At 38.0% G+C, this 19,404-nt stretch overlaps 1 protein-coding gene across 1 annotated transcript in view; it reads left to right on the plus strand.

Moving 5' to 3' along the window:
* Positions 1-19,404, plus strand: part of LOC106949012 (syntaxin-binding protein 5-like) — a 54,290-nt gene that overhangs the window by 23,082 nt on the left and 11,804 nt on the right. The window contains exons 7-17 of the mRNA XM_015034961.1: positions 1,972-2,044; positions 2,260-2,407; positions 3,751-3,818; positions 5,252-5,292; positions 5,567-5,787; positions 8,340-8,515; positions 8,797-8,922; positions 9,331-9,482; positions 13,151-13,213; positions 14,864-14,917; positions 18,061-18,111. Coding sequence (XP_014890447.1) covers positions 1,972-2,044; positions 2,260-2,407; positions 3,751-3,818; positions 5,252-5,292; positions 5,567-5,787; positions 8,340-8,515; positions 8,797-8,922; positions 9,331-9,482; positions 13,151-13,213; positions 14,864-14,917; positions 18,061-18,111 — 1,173 coding nt within the window. The remainder of the gene's footprint in view (positions 1-1,971; positions 2,045-2,259; positions 2,408-3,750; positions 3,819-5,251; positions 5,293-5,566; positions 5,788-8,339; positions 8,516-8,796; positions 8,923-9,330; positions 9,483-13,150; positions 13,214-14,863; positions 14,918-18,060; positions 18,112-19,404) is intronic.

Genomic DNA, 19,404 nt, shown 5'->3' on the forward strand with positions numbered 1-19,404 from the left:
TATTAAAAATTCATTTAAATACCGGGGAACCGTGGGGCCCCTCCCCCTGCTTTTTTTTTTTTTTTTTTTTTTTTAATCTGGTGATGGTCACAACTGGGTTGCTGTTGCTGCTCAAGACACGTCTGCTGATGGTGTGTGATGGTGTGCACTTAAATCCTCATTAAATTGCGGGATCTGTTTACACGGTACAACAATTGGCTTCAGAACATGCAGTAATCCTAAATGTAATAACACTGGAGGGGGAATATAAATGGCTTCCACAGCCCCATGCATCGTATTAGTTTATATGCATTCAAAAGACATGTTTCTGCTGGCATGGCCCAACAGTCAGTAACGTAGTTTTTTGTTGTTGTTGTTGTTGTTGATGTTCATGTGCCACTCTGATCTTGTAAAAATTAATATTTTCCCTGCACAGCCAAACAGGTCAGCATTAATACATTGCTCTATTAACCAGATTTAATGTGCTCACGTAAAATATAAAAAAAAAAATTGTCATTTATTCCTGAATATATCTGACTCAAAACCTTCAGCCAGTTGTCTAATCAGTTTAAATTTTGCTCCTGTTGACATTATTTCTTCACGTAGAGCAATTTGCAGAAACATGTTACTTCTGTTTTCACTCATAGATCATTTTGCTGGCACCATAACTCATTGCACATTCAGATGAGAATTGCAGAAAAAGTTAACTTTTAAATTAAAACACTTATATTGTCAGGGATGGCCTTCTCTTGTCTGCAAACTGATTTGCATAGCCTGTCTAACAATTTTCAAATTATGAACATGGAAATTTTTATAAACCACACAGGTTTTTGGTAATATTATGGATGAAATTTGCATATAATTCCAAATGAAGCGTACAAGGATTTCAATAACAAAAACATTTTTTTTTTTTTGTTGGACTGCAGCCTTCATCAAGCCACTCAGAACATTCCTATTTTATACTTTATACTTGTCTGATTTACCTCTTTTTTATTTTTATTTTTTTATATAACGGGTATAACTTGGACTAGTTCCAGCATGACAGTCGTTATCAATGTTATACTTCAGAAAATATAGAAACCTGATATTCACTTGTTTAAGTGGAAATGTTTGTAAAGCTACCTCAAATTCAGACATTCCAGTGTAACAAGCAGCTGTATCTATGATGAAAATAAACCTACAATGCAATACTACGTAGATTTGTTGGTAACACTTTATTAGAAGGTTACCTGCATAAGACACGACTCTGTCTTAGACATGACATAACACCTGCCATGAACATGTAGGAGTCTTCATGGATGCTTAAGACTCGGTGAATAATGACGCTTTTAATGCAAAGTTGACACATTTAATTGACTTTTAATGCAAGTTTTAATGGAACTTTGCATTAAAAGTGACATTATTTACTGATTCATGCTAAATTCACACTTTAATGCAACTTTTAGAGCACCTTTGCATGTTTATGACAGTTTCATGTCAGTCTTACGGACACCCCTTCAAAAAAAGTGTTACCAATTTATTATAAGGTTTAGAGAAAGCCTGATGCCAAAAAGCAATTTAATGCTAAAAAGCCAGTTTTCTGTTTTTATTCCTTTATATATAAAAAAAGAAGGAAATAATAAACTTTTTCAACGTCCCCTAAAAACACGCTCTTAACTCTAGGCTGATGTCGTTAAGCAGCTGTCAGCACGGAACAGCTTAGTGATCGCTGTTGTCTCTAAAGATTAAATATTTGCATACATTCACTACAAAAACAAGCTTGAATGGGGTGCCAGTGTATTAGCTACAATGTTGGGCCTGTGAATTGTTCGTAGATTACATGTTTTCATGAAAATCTATAATCAAAATTATTTCCAAGACGGTTTATCCAGATAAAACACAGACTGATCCAGTTCGAATTTTCTATGAAAGATTCGTTCTTCTGTGGTTTGTAGGAATCAGGGGCGTTCTCCCAAGTGTTTAATAAATGATTCCATCTGTTAACTTTTGCAGATTTTCAGGAGCCTTACGCTGTGGTGGTCCTGTTAGAAAAAGATTTAGTGGTGATCGACCTTGCACAAAATGGGTAAGTCTTACTTTCTTAACTACATTATTTAAAGCTCCTTTGACCACTAAAGTTGTCCTGGGAGTACCTCTGTTTCCATTTATTGTTCTTTTTTTCTTGTCATATTCCAAAATGCAATGTACATAAAGCAAGCGTGTTTAACACTTCTGTCAACGTGGAACCACTTCATGCATAACAAGTTGTGTGATCGGTGTTTGTTCCGACCTTGTTAACAGTTACCCCATATTCGAGAACCCATATCCTCTAACGATCCACGAGTCTCCTGTAACCTGCTGTGAGTACTTTGCCGACTGCCCTGTGGACCTGATTCCTGCATTTTACTCCGTTGGTTCGCGGCAAAAGCGACAGGGTTACAGCAAAAAGGTACCGTAAAGAACAGCTACCGCGTCTCATTGATAAAGGCCTCTTTCATTTTTTTTCCAATATCAAAGAGGAAAAGGATAACAAAAACTGCAAAAGCCTCCTCAGAGAAGGAGAATAAATCACAGAGATCCTGTGAGCAACACATCTGCAGGAAATGCATTTTCACTCTCGGTATGATCAGTATATTGTATGAATCAATACAGCAGCATTTACTGTTTCATTAACACACTTATCCCTTTTACTTATCCTCTTTTGTTTTTATGATACTTTATTGTTTCAGATGATTTACTAGGAGTCAAAGAAAACCTGAGGAAATAAAAAAAAACATGTTTTTAATTAAGGTTTTGATATATTTAGAGAAAAAATAATTGAACCCGAATGAACAAAATATTTTGTTTTGTCAAGTTCTCCAATTACAATTTTTATACTGTGTTCAGTTATAATCAAAAAGTATTGAAACAAATGTCCCCATTTAAATCACTGTTAATATTTTAGATCCATAGATGTAGCAGTTTAGACTTTATTTCAAACCAGAGAGTTATAAAATGTGCTGATTTTAATTTTTACCCTTTATACCTTACTGACTCATAATATACAAATTATGTATGTAAATTATATAAAAAAAAAACACCTTCTAACCTTTATGCCATACTCCAAAAACAATAAAGTTGCAAGGATTAAAGGGCAGTTTTATGTAACTACAAATTGGACTCCAATATAATCTCAACAATCTAATTATAACTAAAGTAATATTAATTAATGTCGTCGTGAAGCAAGACATGCATAAATCTACTAGTTCTCAGCAATTCTATTTTTCGTTCTGCACACCTCCAGTCTCCTCTCATTCTCTTCTGCCTTTCTTATATCATACCAGACAGACCCCCCTCCTGCTCTTTCAGCCATTATGTATGCTTATGTTCTTTTCCTTGTCGCCTTGTTCGGCTTTCTGTTGGAAATGTCAGAATGCACTGACCTGAACTGGCAGCCTAGCCTCTTCTTTTTTTTTTTTTTTCTTTTTTGCTGAAGAAAAGCTTCACTGAGCTGCAGGGGGGCCTTCTCATATGAAGATCACCATGAGTCATACTGGTGACCTTTGTGTGTGTCGAAGACTTGAGAGCCTGACCCCCCACTGACACACACACACACAATCTCTCGCAGAGGTGTATAATGTGTTATTGCAAGACACACTGAGAGAGATGCCGAAAGACTCTCTGCGTGTTGCCATCTGTAAATTCACACATGCAGACGTTCATCGTGACATCTCTGTGCAGAAGTGGCGTGCACAGCGACAGCTGTTCGTTGACATACCTGTTAACTAATGTGTGTGTCCTCTCTTCATCAAGGAGTGGCCTATTAGTGGTGGAAACTGGGGACAGGGCACACAGAGCTACTCCGAGATCATCATCACCGGGTAAGATGAGAAGCACCATCACTGACGTGATGCTGCAATTGTTTTCCACCTTAACTGCACTCTTTAGGTCAACTCGGCGAGAAAGATTTTTACATTTTCCTTCGCAGCGGGCACCTAATTTAGATTTTTTTGTTGTTTTTTAGTCGTTATAAAGATTCAGCAGAAGCAGGGTTTTCTTAGTGCACTAAGAACTCCTCTCTTATTCCTTTCTGTTCACCTCTATGACTGACTGACTGAATGAATGAATATACTTTATTAATCCCAGAGGAAAACTCACAAATGTGCTCAATTGCTAGTCTGCAGAGGTTAAGGTTCTCTCCAGAACGCTGGGGCTTGCAGCACTTTTGTCGCAAGTCCATTAACCTTAGCTGATGCTAAAGATATGACAATGTCAACATATTTGAAAAGGGAAATAATTTAATAAAGAAGTTACACTTTTGTGACCAGTATGGGAGATAACTTTGCTTTCGTCAATACAAATTGTGGTACATGGCTAAAGGACATTCTGTCATTGACTTTAGAAATTTGAGAGATCTATGTTTTTCTCACTTTAAAATTATCTAATCTAATCTGTAATGATGTTTATTATTGTAGACCACTGACTAGTATCACCCGACTAACCTGCAATGTTGCTCAGAGAGGAATCTGTGAAAACAGAGAATCAAACCATAATAACTTTTGTGAAATTGAAAGGTCAGTATAAAGGAATGATAGTATGCAGTGAAAAGAAAAAAAAATATGCCATGAAGCTTTTTCACATTTTCATCACATTTAATCTCATTGTACATAATGTACACTGACAAACAATAAATTCTTATTTTTATTACAACCTTAAATCTCAAACAGGACATAATTATGGGGCAGAATGCTTATTTTTATTACTTTTTTCCTTTCTTTCATTCCAGCATAAAGATTCTAACTAAAATATTGCCACATATTCACAATGGGATATCTAGTTGGTCTGGATTTGACCATTCAGTGATCTAATCATTCCATTGTTGGTCTGCCTAGATGTTTAGTTGCCTTGTGGAAAGATGAGCCTCGCCGCGCTCGCTCTCTTTCGCAGCCTTTAACGGGTTTCGCTCAGGGACTACCCTGCATTTAGCGCCAACAGTAAACTCAACTGCTGAACTGTTCCTGTTTTACAAAAAGCAGCCCTCACAACATAAGGCTGCCAGCCTCATGTTTCAAAATAGGAAAAACAAAGAAATGCTTAGGATGATGTGCCACGTTATTTTTCCACCTCACGTTTTTCTGTATGTAGGCCAGAAGGTCTGGTTTCATCATCATCTGACCAGATCACTTTCTTCCAGATTTTGGCTCTGTCTCCTATCAAATTTGTGGCAAACGTCTAGCTAGGGTTTTTGTGATTGTCAGTATTGACTTTCTCCCTGTTATTCTTCTACAAAATGTCTTTTTTTATTTCATTCCAGTCATGCTGATGGAACAGTGAAGTTCTGGGATGCCTCTGCAAGTACGTCATTCCCACTGTTAATCTGTGCATCCTGTTTTCTGTTTATTTTTTTTGTTAAAATAGAACTTTTTCCAAACTTTCAGCCAAAGAGGTACATTTGAGAGAACATCTGAGATATTCAGTGTTGGAGATTATTTTTGGTTAGGTTCGTTCTCACAGAATTGAGTAAAGTGAATAAAGCCCTCGTTCAGTTCTGAGTCTTTACCTTTCTGACACCGTAACTTATATGTTTTTGTTTTTTTTTGTTTTTTTTTTTCCCTTGGCTCCTTTTCAGTAATGCTCCAGGTGCTCTATAAGCTAAAAACGGCAAAGGTTTTTGACAGGAACCGATCCAAGGAAGACAAGGGCAGCACCGAGGTGTCGGACGAAGATCCCTTCGCCATTCAGATTATGGCCTGGTGCCCTGAGAGCAGGATGCTCTGCGTGGCCGGGGTGTCAGCCAACGTTATCATCTACCGCTTCAGCAAGCTCGAAGTAACTACTGAGGTGGTGCAGGTGGGTTCCAGTTGTTGCCTTTATTTAAAATGTTGCTTTTTACTTTTTCAAAAAGTCAGCTGCAGCAGTGCAAGCTCGTACACACAACAGAGTTCCTACACAGTCCGAAAAAGAATCGGATCATCATTTCCTTTATTTCCATGTCTTCCTTCTTTCTTTCCTTCTCCCACTTTTTGTTTTGTCGAGATCAGTATTTAAAACCTTTTCATCATTAATATATTTGTCATAAATTCATACAGAACTTGAGTCTTCTAAATCTGAAAATGCACGTAAATGACAGAAAGGTCTGCAAAGCTGAGTCTTGAAAAGTTTAGATTTTTTTGAAAAAAAGAAGAAAAAAAAAAAAGAAAACCTGTGTTCAGGATAACAAGGTAATGGAAACAATCTCCATCACCAAACAGGGCCTTTGTTTTCTTGTGATTTGCTTTCGACACTTGGTTCCTGTCCCGATTTAAGACGCTTAGACATATAAACAATACACACACACACACACACACTCAGAGGCAGTGAGGTTGCCATGCCAACAGACAGCAGTGAAGCAAGCAAAGCTAGACCAACGTTATAATCTTCTTTGATAGCAACCTAAGTGTTAATGGCAGTGCAGTGGGAGTCTGTGTTTAGCTGAATAAAAACAAATGCAGTTAATCTATTCTCTGTGCTGCTGCTGCTGCACCTGGCTCTTTTCAATCACAGTGTGTGGGCAGTGCTGTGATGCGTCTCACTGATGCCCTCTTTTTTTTTTTTAAGTTCAGAACTGTTTGTCATAAATATTTAAAACCCTCAAAAAGCATTCATGAATTTAAAGAGTCTGATCAAACTTACACGCTCACCTCACAAATGCTGCAGTGTGGAATCAGGGCTAGATACGAGGATATAGCTGGAAAAGTGTTTTTTTTTTTTTTTCTTTTCTTTTGCATAAGGCCAAACTTCTACACAACCTTTGTAGGAGTGAAGATAGAGGAGAGAGGGAGAGAATCTGAAGAAGGGCACTGATCACTCTAAACTCCCACATGTCAATGGGGCTAATGAGGCTGACAGAATGCCAAGGAGAAAAGCTTATCAGCATTGTGTTTGAGCTCAGGAGCTGTGTGTATCTTTGCGAAGGCGGAGGTTGCAACGGGGTAGCCTAGAGGGGGATTTGGAAGGAATAAAGTATTTCAGTATTCGAGGACCTCTTTGACTTTCAGTCTGCCCACACACATACATGCAAGACCCATCACTGACAAATCCATTTCATCACAGGCGACTGTCTGAACGCATGCAGATGTCATTCACCATCACGTTATCCTGTTGTTTGAATAATTGTTGTTGCCACGCAAAGCCACATGTGAATGTCTCCACATTTTGTCACATTTACGCTTTGCTGCTGTTTGTTTGAATTTTATATGAAAGTGCAACTCTTAGTAGCTCTTAATTTTGCAGTTGAAGGAAAATTACTTTTTTTGAAATACATTTGCAAATTAAGTTGATAGTAGAAAAAGTAAAACAAACAAACAAAAAAAAAAAACGACTTCTGACAAAAGTGGGAAATTACCTATAGCTATCAAATCTGTGCAGCATATCGGCTGCATTAGCCGTACAATGTATCATCCCCACTAAAATAAAATTCTGTTCCTATTTCTGAAAAGCTTGCATTGGTATTCGGCCCTCCGAAGTGATTATGATGTAGAGCCAACTCGAGCTGCAATTTTAGCTCTGGCAGCTTCACAGTCTAAAGGCTAAAATTGTTGCCAATTCTTCTTTGCAAAATAGCTCAAGCTCTCAGTCATTGTGGGTGGACAGAACCTGTAAACAACAGTTTTCAAACCTTGCCATAGATTCTCAATTGGATTTAGGTATGAACTTTGACTGGGCCATTCTTACCCATGAATTTTTCACCACACCTAGCACTGCAGGCGCAGTCAGTCAGTCACAATGTCATCTGACTAGAGAATTTCCTTTATGTTTGCCTTTTCACACCCTAACATAGTTCGTGGCTAACAATGGGACTTCTTTTTTATAAGGGGCAGATTTTTGGAGTGTACGACCAATAAATAGTCCTGTTGACAGATTCTCTCCCGCCTGAGCTGTGGATCTCTGCAGCTCCTCCAGAGTTATGAAGGGCCTCTTGGCTGCTTCTCTGACTAAAGCTTTCCCTGCCCTGTTATTTTAGATGGGCATTTAAGGCTACATTTAAGTAGCCTTAAATGTGTTTATTGATCTAATAAAGACCAATAGACGCATCTGCAGTTAAGTTAGCAATTTTATCAATCTTACGTTTATACAGAGATTAAATAGCACATCATTTTTGGGGGATCCAAGTATACAGAGTTCTGATTGTAATGTGTCAAAGTGAGAAAAGGTTGCTGTGTATGTATAATTTTGCAAGACACAGTATAAATGTGGTACTACAGTACCAGAAAACACTTTATATGTTAATTCTAAAACCGCTATCATAAAAAAAAGAATGAAATTTGACAGGAAATAAAATTGAAAATGCATAGGAACCCTGATATTCGCTAATATATTCTCATCTCCGCTGTCGTCCTGTGCACATCTGTGTGTGTTTGCAGTTACTAGAGGTGCGAATGCAGTACGAGCTGAACGAAACGGAGTCTCCAGATGGTGGAGGTGGCGAACAAACATCGGCACATCCCACCCCTGGTGCCTCCCCTCAGACAAGCGGCCCACCTTCACACCCCTCTACCAGCAGCAACAACTCTGACGGAGGCAACATACCCTGCCTTAAGTACGAGACAGACATGCACAGAAAAGGGCTCACATGAAAGAAGTAGGAGCACTTGCATGCACACTAACACACACAAGTCTTGCTTTCAGCCTCGAGCACAGCTGCATAGAGTTATTCAGAGGCCTCGAGCGTTCTCAGCCACAAACCCCCCCATCTCCCCCTCTCACACAGAGCTTCATCTGCTACACATATCCAGCTGCACCACTTGTACTTCTCTTGTTTTTGTGCTCTTCTTTTGCCTTTTTCTCATTCCTTTTTTTTTTTTTTTGTCTCTTCTACAGAGTACGAAGTTCTCCTTTGAAGCAGTCTCCAGGCTACCAGGTGGATTTGGTGGTCCAGTCAGTGTGGGTGAGTGGAGAGCCTCCTCAGCAGATCACAAGTCTGGCGATGAATTCCTCCTACGGCCTGTAAGTGGATACACCGAGAGTTTGTAAGAACACTGGAATCTGTTTCAGCTTCATCTAGAGGTTTCATTTGATGATGTTATATTGCCTGATAAAATTAGTTATATTTTTTTTTGTCCCTTTGGAACCTCAAACTCTTTAGTCTTATTTTACAGGCATTTCATGTGATTGATCAGCATAAAGTTGTGAACAACTGAAATGCATATGGAAAATGATACATAGTTTCTAACAATGTTGATATGTTTTTTCTTCATAGAATCTTAAGTGTACTGTGCATTTTAATCCAGCCGTTCGGAGTCGATGCTGTTGGATAACTTTGTTTCTAACCCATGCGTTTTTATCCTTGTTTCTTAAATTTCTTGCCCTTGTGCTTCTTCCACTGCCTCCGTCTTTGCTTCAATTGCTCCCTAGATTGGTGTTTGGCAACAGTAACGGCCTGGCGGTGGTGGACTACATCCAGAAAACGGTAGTTCTCAATCTGGGGACGGTGGAGCTTTACGGATCCAATGATCCCTACCAGAGACAGCCTCGGTCGCCAAGGAAAACGCGGCAACCTTCGGGAGGTAAAGGACAAAGAAGACATGTGAAAGATGAAAAGTTTGTTGAAATTTCTGCAACCAGCCACAATGAAGATTTTAGATTTTTAAATGCAGGTTGTTGTTGTTTTTTTTGTTTGTTTTTTTTTGTTTTTGTTTTTCTTTTTCTCAATGAGACGCTAATCGACATGCAACAAAAATGTAGAAATAGAACTTTGCTAAAAAAAAAATAAAGGGACACCTAAATAACACAATGTCTAAGTAAAGTCAAGCTGTCCAGTTAGAAAGCAACACTCAATGTGAAACAATTTCACCTCCTGTTGTGTAAATGGAACAGACAACAGGTGGAAGTGAGAGGCAATTAGCAAGATGACTCTTATAAAAGGAGTGGTTGTCAGGCTGTCTCATTCTTTCTGGCTGACATCTAAGTGGTGGCATGCAATGAGGTCTACAACCCACAGTCAACAGGCCACATCAATGGGATGTGCTATAAAGCTTTGCAGTGTCTGTCAGTACAATGTCCAAAGCATGGCAGAGGTACGGGGAGACAGGCCAGCGGACATAAGGGTGACATGAGAGCCTGACGTCCACAAGGCGAGTCCTTGATTACAACCCATTATCGAGCAGAGCGATCAGCATTTGCTAGAGAACACCAGGATTGGCAGATTCACCACTGTTTTCTTCACGGATGAGAGCAGGTTCACGCTGAGCACGTGACGGAGTCTGGAGACGCCGTGGAGAATGTTATTCTGCCCGCAACGTCCCCCAGCATGACCGGTTTGGCAGTGGGTCAGTAATGGTGTGGGGAGTCATTTCTTTGGAGGGCTGCATAGTCCTCCATGTGCTAGCCAGACATGCCCGGTCTACCATAAGGTAGCGGGAGAAGATTCTTGTGTTCATTGTGAGACCGTATGCCGATGCCGTGGGCCCTCGGTTCCTGAAAATGCCAGGCCTCATGTGGCTGACGTGTTTCTGCAGTTCCTGTAAGTTGAAGGTATTGATGCTATGGTCTGGCCTGTACATTCCTCTGATCTGAATCAAATGGAGCACATCTTTTTTTCATTCCATCCACCAACACCACATTGCAGCACGGACTGTCCAGGACCTGACCGATGCTTTAATCCAGATTATTCGATTCATTTGGATTTAGTGTTCCCTTTATTTTTTTGAGAAATAAAAAAAAAAGATGCAGAAAAACATGAGTGAAACCAAAAGCTAAACAAAATATGAGGCAGACTAGTGGCCTTTTTTTAAAATAAGTTAAAAATGATAAAGCGATGACAAAGTGACTGAACAAACTCACACTGTAATAAAAAAAATCAATCTAAGCATTTAGAAATATAATTCTGTTCTTTTCAGCCTTTCACCAGTGGCCATATTAATACACAAAATCCCAAAGGAAATTAATTCAAATTTGCTTTTTTTTTTTTCTCAGATGACAGGTTTAGCTTGTCATTAAGCATGATGACTTGTTATTGCCTCGGAAGCTTCACCACTAGTGTTTAGTCCCTGATCTAATCTGTAAACTGATCTAAATATGAGACACACATACACTGCATCCACGATGGTTTGCTAAAATATTTATTCCCAATCACTTTTTTTCGCATCGTTTCAAGTTACAGCCACAAATTTTATGTAGTAGAGATACTTAGGACTGTGGAGTGGGAAGGTTTGTCATTTGATGTGTACCTATACACATCAAAACTAAAATACATGCCCATTCCTTTTAGCAGAATTACTCATTCAGTCAGATTTCGTGAACGGCTTCTGTGAACATTCATTTTCACGTTCTACCAATCAACCTCAGCTGAATCTAGATGTGGCTTTAACTAGGCCGTTCTGACACAGAAATGTCCTTTGATCAAACCATTTTATTTTCGTTTGTGTGTTTAGGATTGTATTCCTGCTAAACGGTGACTGACTTTTGAAGCCACAAATAGGATTTCATACACTATTGAAGTGTTTTTAGCTGTAATACTGGACCCCATGATGTCCAATATTGGACATCATGGGGTCCAATACTTTGCTCTATACACATGTGTATAGAGCAAAGTCCAGAGTGCTTTGCTTCTTAATACAGCATTTTGGTTATAAGTAAATTAGTTATAAGCAAACCCTTCTTTCACATTTCCCGTTTCCTAGATATCTTGAAATACAAAAGGTTCCCTATTGCTTTCTTTCAGCACTTTTTTTTCTTGCAACTCTTCCATCTAGGTCAGATTTGTTAAGTGCAAGACAAATAGTTGTCCTGTCAACAAATTCTTCATGAAAGCTGCGAGTCTCTTCAGCTCCTCTAGAGTTACCGTGGCCCTCTTGACTGCTTCTCTGATTAATGCTCCCTTTGCCGAACCTGTAGTTATACGCAGACAGGCATGTCTTGGTAGACCTGCCATTCTCGTTCTATTTTCGGCTGACGGATTGAACGGTGCCCAGAGTTCTGTTCAAAGTTTGAGATATTGTTTCATTACCTAACCCTGCTTTAAACCTCTCTGCGGCTGAATCCCCGACCTGCCTGCTCTGTCTGCTGGTCTTCGTGATACAGCTTTTTTTTTAATTTTTTTATTAATATTCTCTAACAACCCTCTCAGGTCTTCAGGGAATTGTTGTATTAATATTGACATTAAGTTATAATTAAGAGGACAGTTTTAATTAAAATAGTTTTTTTTTTTTTGTCGTCTATGAGGCTGCAGTGTATTTTTTTAGTTAAAGGTATTAGAGTAACAGAGGGTCACTAAATTAATATAACATCTTTTAGATTTTTATTTGGTAGAAATCAAAACCATTCAATACATCTTTTTTTGGGGGGGGCTGAAACATGACAAAACAAGAAAAGGGGCAAGTATTATGAGCACTTTTGCAAGGTCAGATAAATTGATGCTATCCAACTCTAGTGTGCCAGGCTTATCCATGACAAAGCATTTTAACACAGCGCTCACAACTCGACCTTTTCCATTTTTGTTTATGGTCTCCACATTCCTGCTTCCATACCTTTTGATGGCATGTTTTTTTTTTTTTTTTTTTTTCTCTCCCTGAGCTCCAAAGCATCTGCAACACGTAACTGGATTCAGCGTCGACACACTGCCATCATGTGCTGAACAACAGCAGTTGCAGATACACTGCCTGCTAGAAACCCAATTCCCATTTGTCTTATTAGCAAGTTTGCAAGGAACGCACACATGCCGAGTGATGACCTTATGATAATGACTCGTCATCGATTGCTACTGAAAACAACTATCGAAAACTGAAAATATTGAATTTAGTCATCTTCATTTCCACAATGTTGCAGAAAAATCTGCTGTATGAATACTACATCTGGTGTCACTATGGGCACCAGGCTGGTTCATGTCGGGGCTTGGCGAGCTTCAGCTGTAATCAGACGTCCAGCTGTGTTTGTGTGCCAAGAGGGAGTGCGGTCTGACTGGCTTTCTGCCCCATAGGACAATGTCACACATGCGCATGACTGCACACACGGAAACGTGTATGTGGCAAAAAGGGAAACAAACATTCAAACTGAATGGAAACTGAATGGAACCCACTCCGCTCTTTTCAAAGCAGAACACCGCCCATCCATTTGTATGTTTTGCTTATTTTTACTGCGTTTTGTTTGAGCCGACATATATCGTTTACATTTTCAAAATAAAGATTTCATTCATTCAAGTTTAATGCCGATTTGTGTTTCATCTGCTCCGCTGTAGGCTTGTGTGACATTAACGAGTGTTCGGCCACGTCGGAGGATCGCTGCAAGTCTCCAACTTCAGGTAACATGTCCTTCAGTGTGCCTGTTGAAACGGGTTTGTCCAAACAGTACAAGTCCAAATTGTGCGTTATAGCTTTTATACAGTGTAGACAGAGCAGACATCAGTCTTTTTTGCTGCTTTTCAAAAAATATTATTCTTAATTGTTGCTTATTAAAGCAGAACTTCACGGTGCACATTTTTGTTAAACCATATCATTGCTTTACTCTCAGTTTCACTCATCCTCAGCATTTGGAAATACTTTTTTTTTTTAGTCCATACAACATATTCCCATTTCCACACATATTCATTAACTTCTTCTCAGAGTCCGATACACAAAATTCAAATTTCTTTTATAGATCATCATATTTTGTGGAAACTGTAAATCTTTGTAGCATATATGAGCTTAGTGTTACTGTTGATAGTTGCAAAGTGAATGCAGCTTTACATTTAACAATGTGTAAGAGAATCCTATTAGTTTCAGTTGGAGAAATATAATTTTTGCATTTTCAGTACCTGCGCAATGGTATAATTATCTAAAAAAATAATAATAGAAGCGCTGTGATGCATTTAATATGTTCCCAAGAATATCCAAATGAATTCTCAACTTAGATTTTATGTCAATATCCTTCAGTTTGTTTCCTGGGTCCACTTACATCTATTCCCCTAAATGCATAAGCAGTTTTTATAAATGGTAACAAAAGTACAGATTTCTGGTTTGCAGAGATGCTCCTCTGTTTCCATTCATATAATCTACATTGCTGGTACCCTTGGGAAAACAAAATGGCCCAGTTTCTTCTCATTATGGGTGAGTTGGCATCTGTGCGATAAAATGATGAAATTTAAAGGTCAGATACAAATCACGTCTCCGAGTCTGCCTGCTGTTTCCAGGTGTGATTGTAGTTCCAACCCCCATGTCTGGTGCCATCAAGACCCCACAGTATGATACATCGGTCTGCTATGCATAATTTATGGTGAAGAGAGAGATAAGGGGCTTTCCAGCATAAGTTAACTGCTTTAAATAGTCATTTGGTCTAAACCCAAGTTTTTTATTTTTTTTTTTTTATTTTCAGAAAAGTATCAGGGTTTTCTGATGGGATAACAACATGGATTGCTTTTTTAAATCACAGTTATCCTCTAAATTGTTCAAAAATAATTAAAAATGACATAAGCACACAACGTAAAGAAATTAAAACTTTATGTATATGTTTCTTTTTTTTTGTTTTTCACACAAACTTTTTTCACTTCTGCACAAGCCCATATGAAAAGCTGAAATTAAAGCAGCAGTTGGTAATTTATATATATATATATTTTATTTTATTTAAGTTTTTTTTGCATATTTGTTATAACTGTTTCTATATCCTGACTGTAGAACATGAGACGTATAATTTGTGAACAAATCAATCTTCTCCGGCTGTAGAACCACATGGAGGAGGCAGAGGAACTCATTAGCTTTGTCATATTATACTCGACATAGTGACAGTTTTAGCAAATACGTAAAAAAAAAAAAAAAAAAACATTCTTTATAAAAGATACTGCAACTTTAAGCTGATATTCTGAAGAACTATTGCGTGAAAAAAAATATACTTTTCCCATTAAAACTAAACTGACTCAAGAAGTTGTTTCTAACTGTACATTTACTGTACTTTACTCCCCCTCCCCTTATCCCAAAAGTCTTGATGTCACACAGCAATCTTCAACAGTTCTACAATGGAGGTGGTAGAGGAGGTAAGACTGGCCCAAAGTTTCCATAAGAGGCTCTGTTGGCAGGACAAATATGGTCCCAATTTGGTACCTGTTTTTTTTTTTTTTGTTTGGTTGTTTGTTTATTTGTTTTTCTTTGTTGTGAATACACTTCCGTTGTCCTTGGTGTCTATAGTCAGCAAATACTACTTGGAATAAATAATTTAAGTGAAATAAACGGAAAAAAAAAGAAATTTCACAGTATGTCAAGGTTACCTTCTGTTCCACTACCTTTTTGTTCTGTATGCATTTCAATATAAGTGGATGGCTTAATTTGTTTTTATACAACAAATTCTTTAATATATATATATATTTGAATGCAAAAAAAAAATACATAACATTGAGAAAACTGAAAGTTCTTGGAGCAGAGGATGACCTAGAATGACGATGACATTGCAACTGCTTTGAGACAAATTAGTTGTATGATACACATCCTGCATGCTACTTGTATGTAGCACATGTGTCAGAGACTGTAAGTGTGTTTGCGTTTGCCGTCTGTCCTGATATGATTGTTTACAATATGGTATGAAACCCCAGAGCCCATCATTGTTCCAACTTTGTATTCATTTATCTCCAGTGCTTTGGTCAATGGTAAAAACAAAATAAAGTCTGCAAAAACTTTAGTGTCACATTTGAGATGCCCCTAAACCTTATATTGAAGAATAGACTGTAGATCAATTCATTACCTAACTGTTTAGTATCTGCAATATTAAATCTAACAACTGAGCATTTCAATCCAAGTTTTCTACGTGCTGCAGTGATGTTTGAATTAAGAGGGACTGGATTGACTGACGCACCTCTGTGTCTGTGTGTGTGATATGACCTGCTCTGCACTGTGCTCAGACATTTCCAGAAAACGGTCAGCGTGGGAGGAATGTGCCCAGAGCTCAACTAATACAGGACTTGCAAAATATTTGACATTTAAGCCAAAGTGCTAAGTTTTTAGGACGGAATAAAAAAACGTTGTAAGTTTTATGTACAAAAAATATATATATTTTGCGAGAATAATAATAGACACCTTCTGTCAAAACACATAGGAAATACTGGAATTTTAGTCCAGCAATTTGCTCCACTGGCAACATTGTCAGCAGGAGCTAGACATGAGTTTATAGAAGATTGCAGCTCTATCATGTCAGACTATTATATTTTTGTGTTAGTTGAAGCTAAAACTTAAAGAAATTGGCAGGAGACATCAGGAGTGGAGCCTGGGGCATAACTGACTCAACACAGGAAACTTCTTCCAGTCCAGATTTACAAACTAACAGACTGATAGCTTGTCTGGATTGTGTTGGTGGTGTTGCATGGCCGTTCTTTGTCATCGTCTGCTTAATCCTGATAAGAAACCAGTCTCTGTCGTGCAAACTAGTTATGTGGCTCCGTGCAGTTTTCCTTCGAGGGACAAGCATTGTTCAGAAATAACAAGTCTATACACCGCCTGTTGATGCTACACAGTGGATTGGTAAGTGAAGTACTTGGACAAGCCATGAATGAATCCTGGCATGGGACTGAGACGACCACTTGACTACCTAAAAGTTAAAGGTATAGGCGAACCTGCAGATAGAACACTGACCGGGTAAAACTGGGTTTAAACCATCACGCCCCACCAGTACTGACTCGGGAACTTCAATCAGGTCTATGAGCGGTAATGTTGGTTGCCTTCGTGATGCGGGACCTCCGGTTCCTGTCCCTGCTGTCCGACTCCATCTTTAATCTAGGCCCTCACCACTGAGTAAGCGTTCTTCTTGTGTCCTTTACGACTTCCACTCCTAAGTGTACAGTCCAACCAGTTTTCCTGCGCTGGTGCTTCTGTGGCCCCTCGTTTGCTGTTTGTCTTGCTTATGTCGAAGGTGTTATCAAAACATCATAGATGTGTCACCATCAGTTTAAGGCTGCAATGTAGAAACTCTGCTCCTGTCAAGAAAAATAGATAGTAGAACAATCAAATTTTGTGACAGAGTTGAGTGATGTACAATCTTGATAACAATTGGACCATGCAATGTGGATGAAATTTATTAAGATTTTTTGTTGTTTTTTTAGCATATGCATGCAAAACATGTTGACATGTTAACGCTGTATCTAGTTCAGATTGTGTAACTACTTATTTACATGCCTCTAAACTGTAACTAGGAATAAATCTCCTGGTCACTACATCTCTAGGTAAAATGCACACAATATATACCATTTGCCATTTTTAATTATAATTAAAAAAGCATTAAATATTAATGAACTTGGTGATTTCACCCAATCACATTGTTTCAGAAGTATTGTGCGCCTTAAAATTGTAAACAAATAGGCATGAATGAGACAATGCTTTATGATTCAGCATGGTAGCTCTAAAACTGAAAGAATTAATTTTGTTTCTTTTATTTATAAAAGATCTTAAACATACACACATGCAACCTCATTTGTTCTTAGGGTAGAGGTGTAGATTTCACGTTCGCTTTTTTGGAATAGAGTCTGGTCATATATTAAAGCACCAATGTTAACTCCTGCCACATCTAAGCCTCATAACAATTTGTAGAGAATGTTATATCTCAGTGAGTGATAAAGTTGTTTTTGTACATCTTTTTCCTTCGTCTTTCTACTGCAGAGAGCGAAACAACCTCTAGCCTTTATTTATATTCATTTGTTTTTCACTTCCACAAAAAGTGATGTTAAAAAGGGCAAACCCACTCCAGTCAAGTCAAATCACCTTTTTTCCACTGTCACTGTCTTCTTCCATTTCTGATGTTCTTTATTATTACTTCCTGGTTCTTGCTGCATGCTTCTTTGGCATGACAGTCCTGAATGGCCCTTGCAGTTTTGGTCTGTCTTACCGGTCTTCTCTTTAGGTATTTGTACAACTAGAGGTCCCCTGTTTTGGTGTTCTGTCACAGCATGCCTTCGCGATATAGGAGTTGCCTCTATGTTTTTACGTAGCATCTTGACTCCTCTCGTCAGTAAACCAATTCCCTGGAACATGTCACAGCTTTTCTGTTTTTTGTTTTTTTTGTTTTTGTTTTTTTTTTCTTTAGGTGTGTCTCAGCATTGTACACAATTCTTGTCCAGTGCTGGGTACCTGGCTTTGCATGGCACCGTGTCATAGCTTAGATGTGTGTTTGTAAAGAGGGATGTTCTCTTTTTTCCAGCAAAGATGTCACGGAAATTAAGCTTACCTACTGAGCTAAAGCCAGACTTGGGTAAGCCTTGACTTCGTGTCTCCAAACATTTTATTTTTATTCTTTTTTAAATATGATTTGCAGTATGATTTTATTGCTCTGACTGGACTCGGCCACATTCCATCAGTCCAGTGGAGTATATTTCTCTGGTTTTTGGTCTCAAAATTGGCAAGCTGTGCAGATGTTCCCCTGAGTTTTGCATGTGTCAAAAGTAGCACTGATCTGGCCGTAATTAAAATGTATTGAGCAGAACCAAATTGTTGGGTTAATAATTTTTTGTTTGTTTGTTTGTTTTAAACTATATTGGGGTTTTCATAAAAGGTCAGTGGTGCTAACTGCTCACCCCTTCTCACTGCAGAGCTTTTTGTAACTTTTGCAGCTTTCTTTTTCTTCTGTGTTATTTGTGCATTTTCTTTTCTCTGTGTGATTGTTTCTTTTAACATTAAAATGATTTTCAGTTGATAAAATGGAAATGTTTACTTCCAGGGACATTCAGCTGTTAGATTGTCATGTTCAACATTTTTTTTTTTTAGTTTCAGAACACTAGTTGACTTAAATAACTAAACTTCTAATTGGATATAAAATATCTTTGTGCCTGATGTACAAAAGGAAAGAATATAAGACAGCGAAACGTTTCTGAAAAATTTAAGTAAAAATTATTTTTTCCGTATCTGTATCCTTTGAACTTTGTCCACTATTTGCTCCATTACAAATTCAAATGTATTTCATTGGGATTCCATGCAATTGACCAAGATAAATTAGCACGATTGTAAAGTTGGAGAAAAAACAATTTGAACATTTTTGCTTTTTTTTTTTTTGGTTTTGTTTCTTTTTAATTACCCCTAAATTTAAAAATTGTGACTCTGCTTCACACTCATACTTTTGTATAAAACATCAATGGACATATGGAACACACCAGACAAAGATAAAGCTGAGATGAAGTGTTAGATCATTTACTTCAATAATCTGACCTTGTGGTACAACAGGAAAGTCATTCTTGAAAGGAAGGCATAAATCCTACTTCCCTTGTTTTTTAATCTACACCCAAAACTCTGGAGCAAAACCCAACACTGAACATCTTGAGGCTGCAAATGACTTGAGTTTGGAGCGGAGCCTTAAACACACAGCCAGTGCTCCAGTGGACTTGTTTGGATTAAAAGCATATCCAATTATTACAATAGCCCTAGCAACACCCAGATAAATTTCCACTACTATTGTGTAAAAAAAAAAAAAAAAAAAAAAAAAAAAAAAAAAAAAAATTTTTTAAAAACAAAAATCCTTTCCTTTCGCTTCAAAAAAAAATTTTTGTGACGT

This window comes from Poecilia latipinna, unplaced genomic scaffold (genome assembly GCF_001443285.1).
Source record: "Poecilia latipinna isolate Pla-1442-1.1 unplaced genomic scaffold, P_latipinna-1.0 Scaffold318, whole genome shotgun sequence".
NCBI lineage: Eukaryota > Metazoa > Chordata > Actinopteri > Cyprinodontiformes > Poeciliidae > Poecilia > Poecilia latipinna.